A 12,928-nucleotide genomic window follows, 5' to 3' on the forward strand; every position below is an offset into this window, starting at 1 on the left:
TATCAACTTTCAAGATTCACAGAGAAAATATGTACACAATGATATGGGCTCATCTTGACTGTTCATCCAGAACTCATATATCCTATCCTTTCTCTGCCAATTGCCTGAGATTCAGTTTTAAATGAACATCAAAATTCTCTACATCAGATATTTTCTAATTCAATATGGTAAATAATATGAAATTAATGAGTTTTTGCTATTTGTTTAGTTATTTAGCCTTTCGAAGTGTATTAGTCTAGCAGTTAATTATCTTGCTTTATTATTAATAATACATCTTAAAAATCACTTCCCCTTAATAGCAATAGATTTGCTAATCCCTCTTGTCATTAACAGTGAGCAAGTATGTGGCACGCAGTTGGGGTTAGCATAAATACTGTGGTTATGAAACAACACACTCTGGCAAGACATCATAAGTACCATGCTCCAATCAGCACTTCTTATGAATATGCATTACAGAGAATCTTATTAAAACGCAGATTTTGATTCAGTAGATCTGGGATGAGGCCTGATTTTTGCATTTCTCACAAGTTACCATGTGATACCAGAGTTGTAAGTGAAAGGGAGAAGAATTTGCCACCTCAAAATATGCCTCCTGGGCAGAAGGACTATTTTAAGTTGATTAGTTTTAAGAAACAGCATACATAAAAGAATCCCTGAAAACAAGAGGAAGTTACCCTTCTCAAAGAGACACATATTTATAAGGGAACTCTCCATTTGTGTGTCTCCCTCTCCCTACCAGGAAGGAAGAGTAGAACAACTAGATCTTCAGAAACTCTTAAAAATGGAAGCTACTGATCTAAATCTGCATAACAACAATACTCTTGTTTGCTACGCTTTGCTCAATAACCTCCCATAGCCAGCTTCCCCAACATCTCTTTTATCTTTAACTGGAGATAGAATTTAAAGTGCTAACCTGGGCCATTTACTCAGTTTTTCTAAATATCACCCATGAGTACAGGAGGTTTTGTTGTTCAGTTGCCCAGTCGTATCCAACTCTTTGAGACCCCATGGACTGCAGCACACCAGGCCTCCCTGACCCTCACCATCTCCTGGAGTTTGCCCAAGTTCATGTCCATTGCATTGGTGATGCCATCCAGCCATCTTGTTCTCTGATGCCCTCTTCTCCTGCCCTCAATCTTTCCCAGCATCAGGGACTTTTCCAATGAGTTGGCTGTTTGCATCAGATGACCAAAATACTGGAGCTTCAGTATCAGTCCTTCCAGGTAATATTCAGGGTTGATCTCTCTTAAGATTGACTGGTTTGATCTCCTTGTTGTCCAGGGGACTTTCAGGAGTCTTCTCCAACACCACAGTTCAGAGGCATCATTTCTTTGGAGTTCTGCCTTCTTTATGGTCCAACTCTCCCAACCATACGTGACCACTGAGAAGACCATAGCCTTGTCTATACAGATCTTTGTCAGCAGAGTAATATCTCTGCTTTTCAATACAGTATCTAGGTTTGTCATCCCTTTTTTGATAAGAAGCAATCATCTGATTTCATGGATGCAGTCACCATCCACAGTGATTTTGGGGCCCAAGAAGATTAACATATTATGAAACTTTTGTTTGTTTCTCTTCTGTTAATCTCTCTTTTATTATAGGGGCATTCAACTATGGACCTAGAAGGGAAAAGGGAAAATTATTTTTTTCTCCCCTACATAATACATTTTGATTAGGCAGAAGCAAATCCTTAGATGGGTTCCATCTGGTGGGATTAAGCACTCCCACCAAATTGTAAGATTTATATGTTTATAAGTGGAAAAAGCAACAGGAAAGAGAGAGACATGAACAATGAAGGGGATAGGTGTGTGTCTCATCCACTTTCTTTCTGAGGAACTAACTGGTTTGAATTGCAATGAAAGAGCACTTGTGAAAGGCTTTGTGAGATTGAGCCCAAATAGGTCTACTTTAGTGCTCAGGTGGCCATGTGTGAAATAAAATTAGAAGTAGAACCTTTTTATCCTACATTACTCTACCCCATTCCACAATCCATAGCAGTTTAATAACCAGAAGAGCAGGACATTCACTTCAAATGGCAACTATGGCCTGAACACTGCTTGAAACAATTAAAGGAGACATGGGTGAGGCTGGGTGAATCTACTGTGAGCAGACAAGGGCTCTGTGCAGTTCTGATGCAGGTATTCCTATGAATATGACTATCCTTGCATCAATGGGTTTTAAGGTAGCATTGGTTTAAAACTGATCCTATGAACCAAAACCATTCAATACAATAGGAAGAGCCTTTTCTGTATGCTGAAGAGTGAGCTTTCTGAGTTTGTGCTCAGTGACTAAGTCCTGTCTGACTCTTTGCAATCCCATGGACTATACCCTACCAGGCTCCTCAGTTCATGGAATTTCCCAGGCAAGAAGACCAGAGTGGGTTGCTATTTCCTCCTCCAGGCAATCTTCCCAACCCAGGGATGGAATTCAGGTCTCCTGCTCTGGCAGGCAGATGCATTACCGTCCGTTACCACCTGGAAGCCCTGTGCTACTTGTAGTGCCATAGAAATCTCACCTGGAAATACAGGACAGTCATCCCTCAATACCCATGTGGGGTTGACTCTAGAACCATCCTTGGATACCAAAATTAAAAAAAAAAATCCACAGATGCTCAAATCCCTTAATTAAAATGGCATGCATAGTATTTGCATATAGCCTACATGCACACCCTCCTGTATACTTTAAATCATTTTTAGATTACTTATAATACAATGTAAATTTTATGTAAATGCTATGTAAATTCTTTGTAAATATTTATTGGCATGCAGCAAATTCAAGTTTTACTTTTGGAACTTCCTGGAATTTTTTTTTTTTCCCCTCAATATTTTCAACCCAAGTTTGGTTGAATCCACAAATGTGGACCTGTGGAAACAGAAGGTCAACTCTATTTATTTCTTGTACTCCAATAGATATTCCAAAGTGATATAATCTTAGCAGATTATAAAAGTAATTTATATATTATTTCCACTTCTATCTCTATAAAATGAGAGTAGTGATATTTGACACTACATAAACTTTAAAAAAATTGCTTAGGAAACAGATGGTATTGTGCTGTTTTAACTCATTTTTGAAAACTACTCTCCTCCTGAGTTTTTATACAATATTGAGGTTTTGGTGCTAAAAAAGCAAGAAGTTTAAAAGGGTACTGATATTTTATCTACCCTAAATATCAGCAGTTGATGAAGAATTTAAAGTGGATTAGGAATTCAGGTTTCCTCTCTGTATTGAACAGGTACCCGGCCACCTCAGTTTTCCACATCTGTTTTTCATTAGTCAATGAAAGCTGTGGTTTGCAGGGTTGTAAGAAATGAATATACAGTCTCAGACAAACTGCAGACTTCTATTTGCACTTGCTGCTTCACATTCTTTGGAATTAGAAGAGTTCAGTCTTTTTCAAGCAGAAGAAGGAATATAGGTTTTACTTATACAAGTAGAAGAAATAAAAAAAAAATCCATGCAGTAAAGAACTTCATTATTAAAATAAAGGGAGGGACTCTGAATCATTCAGTCATTACACTTGCTGACGAATTCCTCTTCTCTCCATTGAACTTTTTCAATGAAGATTAATCAGGATGTGATCAGCAATCGCTGGCTGGATCAGTTCTGCCTCATCTGGTGCAGTAATTGCAGTCACAGATGCAAAGTAAAAGCAGGCATCCTCTTCACAGCGTGGAGGCCAAAACACTACTACTGTGTAGGAAAGAAGGAGCAGTGGCCTTTCTTATCCACACAGAGGGCCAGACCATATTCCCTGGAATGATTACCCCATTTTCCACCCTGGCTTTGGGCACAGAACAGTGCAATGGTCAAGCAAAGTCTAACACAAAATCAGACAGCTCATTTCGATTGACTCACCCAAGAAGTCTATCAATGAAATAAGGTGATTATCTATTGTATTTCCTATGAAATACTGGCACTCATTGAAATATTAATCAATATTACTAAGGAAAAAAAAAGATTTCCTTAGTAAAGATGCTCCTGAAAAAAGCTAAATAAATTTTTGTACCATAGGATTTTTCAAATTCTTTAATGTGGCAATTTCTATTGGGATTCTCCATTTACATGCCGTTTTAACATTTCAGTTCAGTTCAGTTCAGTTCACTCAGTCATGTCTGACTCTTTGTGACCCCATGGACTACAGCACACAGGGCTCCCTGTCCATCACCAACTCCCAGAGTTCACTCAAACTCATGTCCTTCTAGTCAAGGCTATGGTTTTTCCAGTGTCATGTAAGGATGTGAGAGTTGGACTGTGAAGAAAGCTGAGCAGTGAAGAATTGATGCTTTTGAACTGTGGATTTGGAGAAGACTCTTGAGAGTCCCTTGGACTGCAAGGAGATCCAACCAGTCCATCCTAAAGGAGATCCATCCTGGGTGTTCATTGGAAGGACTGATGCTGAAGCTGAAACTCCAATACTTTGGCCACCTGATACAAAGAACTGACTTATTGGAAAATACCCTGATGCTGGGAGGGGTTGGGAGCAGGAGGAGAAGGGGATGACAGAGGATGAGATGGCTGGATGGCATCACCAACTCAATGGACATGAGTTTGGGTAAACTCCGGGAGTTGGTGATGGACAGGGAGGCCTGGTGTGCTGTGATTCATGGGGTCGCAAAGAGTCGGACATGACTGAGCGACTGAATGGAACTGAACGGAGTGCTATTTCAAATAGAATACAAAATGACAAGCTATATAACACTAACATTCAGTGTGACTCATTAGTTCATCATAAAACAATGTCAGGTCACAAAGTTTCTGGTGTCCTAATCTTTTCCTTGATTGTGCCTTTATCATTAAAGACTTCTTTAGGGACTTGGAAGCTCAAGCAGACTCTTATGTATAGCATCTTCTAAAAGAGACTAGTGTACATTAGTTGCAGAGGCCAAAAGACTTACCTGTATATTTCACTTTGGCAGCCAAATAATTCCTTGGTACTCGAAAAGTCAACTATAGTTTGAATTTTATTCTTGGAAGAGCATCATTATAATGTCAGTGGGGCAAGAGTCTATTCCCTGGTACTAGTTTGGATAGCCAAGAGTTAACTACCTTTAAAATTAAATGGTGTCCCTTTAAATTTAAAATATATTAAACCATGATAGTTCCCTTGACTCAAGGATAAATGCCATGGAAATTAAAGAAAATAGTTCTAATGTCATGAAACAGCAAAGGTCAGATAGGGTGAGATGATTACTCTCATCATTATTAACATTACTTTGCATTTAGATAGCTCCTTCCTTTGCCAGACTCATTCTCATTCTAGGCCTTTGCTTAGCATCTGAGCAGCTTGTGGAGCTCTTGATGACATCAAGGGTGATCTTGATGTGGAAGAGAAGCCACAAGTCAAGAGGGAAGTGAGCAATTAACCTTCAGGCTTTATTTATTCACTCTGATCTTCTTTTGCAAGCAATCTGCAAAAATGGGCTTAAAAACTGGGCTGCAAAAATTCTTGAAAAGAATATCCATATAACTAAAGCCTCTCCTGTGCTTTCTAATTTATCAAATTTTAGATATTTTTTAATATAAATTTTAAATTGCAACAATATGGCTGATTCATGTCAATGTATGGCAAAAACCACTACAATATTGTAAAGTAATTAGCCTCCAACTAATAAAAATAAATGAAAAATAATAATAATAATAAATTGCAACAATATGTGTGTGTGTATGCATAGGTTTGGGTGGTGTAGATACTTGTTGTCTAAGCTCAACAGAAATAAAAGTACTAAAAAGTGTAAGTACAAATACAAATTTTAATTTTCCCTGTTGAAAATAAAGAGATCATTTATATCAGAAAACACATAAGTACTTTCTCATGTTCATGAAATGTATATAAATTCTTTTGAAAATTAGCTTTACTACTGAGGGACATGTTTTTCAAGGACTTGGGAACTATCTCTTAGAAATATAAACATCAAGGAAAGTACTACCCCTATATCACAGTCTGGGAAGGCTGGGAGCCTAACTTCAGTTGGAACCTCACTTCAAATTGCAAAAGTACCTCTTTTCATAAAGATGTGAGAATTTTATTTTTGCTCTGGGTAAAGCTAATACACTAGCATGAATGGTCACCCCAATAACCAGGTAAATTCAGGATGAACTATATATGACAAAAGGTGCTGCCAAGCCCTTTTACTTAAGGGCAGTTATTACTTATTTTGAAAATATGCATATAATTTGCTGTCTCTGCTTGACTATGTAAAAGAGTGAGATTCCTTCTGCAATTCACTTTCAGTGAATTGCCTGTATCGAACATCATATTCTGGTTTAATGCTAATTCAATGAGTGTTTTCATGTCTGCTATGTTAGTGGAAAGGATTTCTGGGTTGGGAGGAGATTTTGTTTTTAGTTATATTTCCTTAATACATGATTATGCTTTTGACTGGAATAATGGACTCAATAATAGAACACACTGTCAATTGTTTTCAATCATAATGCACATGAGACTCATCTGCAGGATTTTTAAAAAAATTCCCAGTACTACATTCAGAGATTCTGATACTACATATTGAGGGTAAGGGCTTCCCTGGTTGCTCAATTGGTAAAGAACCTGCCTGCAGTGCAGGAGAGCTGGGATCGATCCCTGGGTTGGGCAGATCCCATCCAAGCCACTCCAGCATTCTCGCTTGGAGAATCCCCATGGACAGAGGAGCCTGGTGGGCTGCAGTCTGTGGAGTCGCAAACAGTCAGGCATGACTGAGCAGGTAAGCACCGCACAGCACATCTGGGGTGAAGTGATGCAGTCCAAACATAACAACTATCTCAGCTGGTTTGGATGCTGGTGATCAGAAGGTGCTATTGGAGATGGAAGCTTCCACACCATTTTAAAAATTTACCACATGAAAAATACTTCCTTTGGCTGTCCTAGTCACTCCTTGGCTCATTTACATGTTCAATTTATCTTTACAAGTGTAATAACTACCACATCAGCTATATTCTCTCTACTGAGCAATCTTGCTACACTTTGGCTTTCTTTTCCATCCATAATAGAGAAAGACTTGACTCCCCTTGCCAGGCCTCAGCCAGGCCTACGGCCCCTCCCTGTCTGAGGGCTTCTGCCTCCCACTTCCCTGAGGAGATGAACACGACTAGAACCTGTAAACTTCTCCGCCAGGATCTCTTATTTCTCTTCTTTCCTAAATCAAATACATAGCTGCCACGTTTCCAAAGTGAACTCCTCCACCTGTACTTTGAGCTCTTCCGTATTTTCTGTCCTCATTACCTGAGGTGTTTCTTTGTTAGACTCCAGCCTCTGCATGCCTTCCCTTTGCTCGTGTCTATACTTGGCCAGTATTTTTGTTTTTGGTCTTAGGATTCCCAGGCTCTGAATCCTGCCCCTTTGCGGATTCACATTCTTACGTAATAGATTCGGTGTCTCTAGCCCTCTAATCCGCAAACCCTCTTCTTTCACTCATGAACATGAGCTCAGCTCCTTCCCCCTCCTCCTGCACCCCCAAAGTCACTGAAAGCGCAGTGTATTTCCACACCTCTCCTCCTCCCTGCTCCTGTCTCTCCTTCACTGCTCACTCGCTGCCCAGGAATCCAACTCTCACATCGCTTCTTTCAGTCTCCAGCCTCTCTCCTCAGACCAGGTCTGTATTTCCTACTTCTGGGTAGAGGCTGCCTCCCTACATTCTAAAAGTACTTCAAAGTCATTCTTCTCAAATCCAAACTTCCTTTCTAAAACATGCACGTGCCCTATGCTCTCAGGGTCAGTTAACAGTATCAACACTGAATTATTCAATTTCAAAACACCCTCTGGTCTTCTCCTTGGCTCACCTCCCAAATCAAATCAGTTCTCAAGTTCTGATGTATCCACCACAAAACCCTGTATCTCTGAATACTTGCCTCCTTCTGCTTCCGTTGCCACTGCCTTTGTGACATTTCTCTCTGCCACTAGTCTCTTTTCACTTGATTCTGTCTTTCACACTTTTCCCCAATGTCTACTTTCTCAAATAAGATGTGACCCCATAAAACCCTTAAAAAGGTGGGTTTAAAAAGAGGCAATGGCTCTTCATGGCCTACAAAATAAAGTTGAAACACTTTCATTACACAAATAATACACAAATTTCTTTTGCCAAAACAACTGAACCTGAATTTATTTATTCAAATCTCTAACTCTAGTCAGTTAGCAGGTTATATAGGAAAAGAGGAGCATGTTAAATGACACAAAGGAATTACACACCAGATCCAGAGTGTTGGAATTAAAAGAAACAAATGACCAAGTTACTTACAGAGATAAATGGCATTTTAGAAAGGCTAAGGCATGCTATAAATTAAAACAGACTCAAGAAATGCATCAACAAATGTACCACATTGATTTAGAGGCAACTTGGCCGAATATTGAATGGTATTAAGGAATTATTATTAATTTTATTAAACAAATAAGTGTAATGATTTTTAAAGTTCTTTTCACTTATATATGATGAAATATGAAAATGAATTTATTTTAAAATATTTTAAAGATGGGGGTAGTAGGAAAGACATATGAAACAAAATTCATAAATACTAACAACTGATGAAGCTGGATGATTACTATGGGTTGTTGTTTTTTTTTTTACTAATCTCTACTTTTGAATATATTTTAAATTTTCCATAGTAAAGAGGTTAAAAAAAAAAATCCTATCATTTGTGTATTCAAAAATCATTAAGAGCCCTGCCTGAACTTACCTTTGTAGACTTGCTTTTCGACATTCCCCATCCTGAACTCCTTATTTTACTTAACCTACCAAAGAGTCTCATGCTAGATCTGGGCTCATGAAGATATTTCTACATATTCTTTCTTTATTCTGGAGCAGGCCGGATTACCTGTGCTCAATAAATTAGAAACGCCACATCCACTAAATAACTCCCTGCTGGTCGCGCTGTCGGGGCTGTTGCTCTGCTCTGCTCCAAACACAGGAGCACGTAAAACACGGCAGAACGTATTCCAGTTTGCAATGCATACGTAGAGTTTCAGATTTCCTGATCCTTCTTTTGTAAATATTGAACTATGGCTCTATAGCTTCAGCTGATATAAAAAGATGAATGCTTAAGTGAAACCTCAAATTGCCTCTAAAAAAAATGCAGATTTTAACAACCTGTGGGACACATCCATCAAGATGGTCAAAGTCTCATGTCTGTCAAAATATTAATGGATTGCTCTGAAACGCATTCTGAAGCTGGCCTGTGTACTTTTGGTGACCAACACTTCACTGAAATAGTATTTTGTTTGAGTACTGTATAATATTTCACAATCATTTTCTAAGTATTCTTCCTAAATATATCTATTAGAATATAATGGAAATTTTAAAAGTCTGAATTAATTTATGAGAAAAAGTCCATCAAGTAGACAAATTTTGAATGACATTAGCCTCTCCCAATTTTATGAATCATTAGCTAATATTTTTCACATCTGTGAGCAGCCATTATAATAATATAAACTAATACAATGAACACTTTATATGTTAATGTGGTTATAAATTACAACTTCAGAAAAATGTCTTTTGTCATTTTCCGTTTGTTAATATCCACTTAGTAAAGACAGATATCCCCCTCATTTTACATATGCATTTAAATCATTTTCTATTTAAACATAATCACTCTCTCCAGATACAATTAGAGAAAAGACTGGGTTCAGACTTACCAGGAAATCGACTGTGGAGGCTGGCATCACAATTGTAGCCATTGAACTGAGCAGAACCCGGAAGCACTCTCGTTGTCAGTAGCAACAGCAACCATATCTGTTCAGCAGAACCCGGAAGCACTCTCGTTGTCAGCAGCAACAGCAACCATATCTGTTCCATTGCAAAACCTGGAAGAGAGTTATTTTTCATGTGGACATCACCAGCCTCCACTCTTACTTGCTGGGAAGACTGAGGCTGCTCTCAACTCACTGTTGGATAAGCAGGCTGTCTACATCCGTGCAGGCAAAGCTCATTTGAGGCCTAAGGACTATCAGAAATAATTATTAACAATAAGGGAGAGATTTTGGCTACAACATTTCAAAACTATTTTCATTCTTTGACTCCAGTTTGTTAAGTATAACAAAGCTATACTTCGGTAGTAGAAGAACTAAGATATAAATCAAAACATTAGTAAACAAAAGGTTTTTATTATAAATAGGAAGAACTCAAACCAAGTATTTGGTAGCTTAGAACAGCACAGCAAAGCAGACTGATGATGTGGAGGCAACAATACCCTTTAAAGTAGAATATCCATAGTCTGAGGGATTTAACTCCCAAGAGTTGATTTTCAGAGAGTCCTCAATACTATTAATGAACAAATAATGTCAAGAAATCTTTCCTCTCAGCAAAGGAATTCCAGGATACTGATATTTCTCAAAATCAATGGTTTATATATCATTTTCTCAGGAAACAAAGGAATAAAGCAGAGGAATAACAGAAAAATATTATGTGTGGAATAATACTATGGTTCCTCCAGTGACTGCTCACTAGTGGATATTATCTGATATAAATTATGAAAACCTTGAATTCTTAGAAGAGTGTAATAGAAATTCTCAATATGTGTTGAACAAATACATACAAATTGACCTTAATACTTAAATACCAGTCAGCCTGATGTTTAGGTTGTTTTTTTCCTATATTGCCTTTTACTGACTTTATAGAGCTAAAATATCTTCTAGAAGTGCCCAGCTTGTTATCAGAGCACAGTCTGTGCATTGGGAAAAAAAATCTTTTGGGTTGGTGGTTTTGGTCTGTGAATAAAAAACAAAAAGAAAATAAAATTGTAAATAGCTTACTCAAATAATTTATTGCACGTTTAAAGCTTTTGGGTTTTGAGGAATAATAATGTCTAAGCTCTTCTTAATGATCTGCCTTTAGATGACCACGTGTAGTCTTTAGCAAAAGGAAGGAAATACAACTTGCTTTTGAATCATGTTTTTAGTATAACATGTTTAATATTAACAAAGTCACTTTGGTGAGGATGTGGGAAAGGAAAGCACGAGTTTTTCCCAAAAATAAACAGAATAAAAAAAATAATTCAACAGAAGCTTCCTTCTTTGTCACTGTCACATACCACTCATACACAAACCTAACAACTTTTGGAAGAACAACCATATGCCTGATCTGCTAGGACACTCTCTAACAAAAGGCTCACACAAATGGCTGACCCAGACCCTGGGGTCTCTTGAACACACCTATGCCTTCAATGTCTAGCTCCTCAGGACATTTCAGATAGACTACGACAGCCTTGCTCTTTTGGAGTCTATGGAAGATTGTTAGGAAAGACAGCAGCTTATGTCTGAAAGGTACATCCCACCACACACATAGTGAGGCTAGTCTCTACAATTTCCTGCTCATGATGAATTCCATTAATTCCAAGAAGGCACCATAGATACACACTGTTGTGTCTCTCTATCTAGAGAGGTCTCCCAGCCTGAGGGACTCTGGAATTTTCATCGGTGAGTTATTTTTATTATTCAGAAATGCTTTCGAGCTTTTATATTTTCTCACAGGAGAAAAATAATACTTATTGAGTGGATGCTGTATGCAAAAAAGGCAGTGTGTTGCCAGATAATTTTCCTATATTCCCTCATTCATACCCTTATAAACACTGGATATTATTGAATTTACTACTCTGTGTACTGAAAAAGAAAAATAAGTCTCAGGATACTAAAGTAACATGGAAAACAAGTGGAGGGACTAGAATTCAACTCCAGATCTTTCTGATGAGAGTTTGCTGCACAAGCAAACTGTTAGTAAATCATTTGTTAGTAAGTACATTTAGTGTTATTTTGGTTGCCATTTATCATCTTTTTTTTTTTAGCTTTTAAAATTGTGTACCCTTTAATAGATCGTTTCATATAAAAACAAATTCTTAGGAAGTGAATGCAATTTGTATAATAGGTGTATTTTATAATATGGGTGTTGTGAGGGAGAAAATTATTTTTTAAAATCAGAGAGGAGGTTCTCTTTGTGGAAGAATTGAGAATTATTATTACAGGCTACTGGACACATCTATGTTTACCGAAAATGGTTAAGAAACACATGTTACTTGAAACAGCCCACTAACAGCAGTTTAGTAAAGTCTTTGCTTTACAACTTTAGATCAGATCTGAGGTTGTCTAAAAGATGTAGCCCTATACTTTGAACAAGACTTACAGCCTGTCATAGAGATTAAAACTTAATAATTTTTTGAAAAGTAGAAGGTAGAGGTAGAAGGCAGCTTGCTTTAACAGAAAATCCATTGATTTTCATTTCAGCAGATGCAGATTCAAGTCCCCCCTCAGGCATCCTCTAGATTTAACATTTGAAAATCAAGATGATGATCATAAGACTTTATAAACTCAAACACAAAAGGGACAAATGACAGAGTTAATTCTTAGGCAGGTTGATAAGGGCCCCCAAGGAGGAAAGGGCCCAGGGCTCTGGAGCTGGAGAAAAGGGCAAACTTTTTTTCTACCTGTTTTGTCTTAGTCACATAAGACATAAATTTATCTCCTTTAAGCCCAGAGATAATGATTACACAACATAACAATTCATATTGCTCGAGTATGTTTTCCCTTAAGCTCTGTGCTAATTATATAACAACAGTGTGTCTTGCTTAAGGACATGTTTCTCCTTCTTAGCAGGAACCTTCTGACTAATTCTGTTACTTTATGTGGGAGTAGGTGGTCTGGTGTTGGAGAAGACTCTTGAGAGTCCCTTGGACTGCAAGGAGATCCAACCAGTCCATCCTGAAGGAGATCAGTCCTGGGTGTTCATTGGAAGGACTGATGCTGAAGCTGAAACTCCAGTACTTTGGCCACCTGATGCGAACAGTTGACTCATTGGAAAAGACCCTGATGCTGGGAGGGGTTGGGGGTGGGAGAAGAAGGGGACGACAGAGGATGAGATGACTGGATGGCATCACCGACTTGATGAACTTGAGTTTGAGTCAACTCCGGGAGTTGGTGATGGACAGGGAGGCCTGGCGTGCTGCGATTCAT

The 12,928-nt window shown here is 38.1% G+C and overlaps 1 protein-coding gene across 2 annotated transcripts in view; it reads right to left on the reverse strand.

Annotated features, from left to right (window-relative positions):
• The window catches only part of ZPLD1 (zona pellucida like domain containing 1), a 78,548-nt gene that overhangs the window by 35,231 nt on the left and 30,389 nt on the right, over positions 1 to 12,928 (reverse strand). Inside the window, exon 2 of one of the 2 annotated variants that reach the window (XM_070454951.1) lies at positions 9,623 to 9,790. In XM_070454951.1, coding sequence (XP_070311052.1) covers positions 9,623 to 9,782 — 160 coding nt within the window. In that variant the 5' untranslated portion in view covers positions 9,783 to 9,790. Of the gene's footprint in view, positions 1 to 9,622; positions 9,808 to 12,928 lie in introns of those variants that run through there. The other variant, XM_020912870.2, reaches the window with a different exon arrangement.

Source organism: Odocoileus virginianus, chromosome 25 (genome assembly GCF_023699985.2).
Source record: "Odocoileus virginianus isolate 20LAN1187 ecotype Illinois chromosome 25, Ovbor_1.2, whole genome shotgun sequence".
Taxonomy (NCBI): Eukaryota; Metazoa; Chordata; class Mammalia; order Artiodactyla; family Cervidae; genus Odocoileus; species Odocoileus virginianus.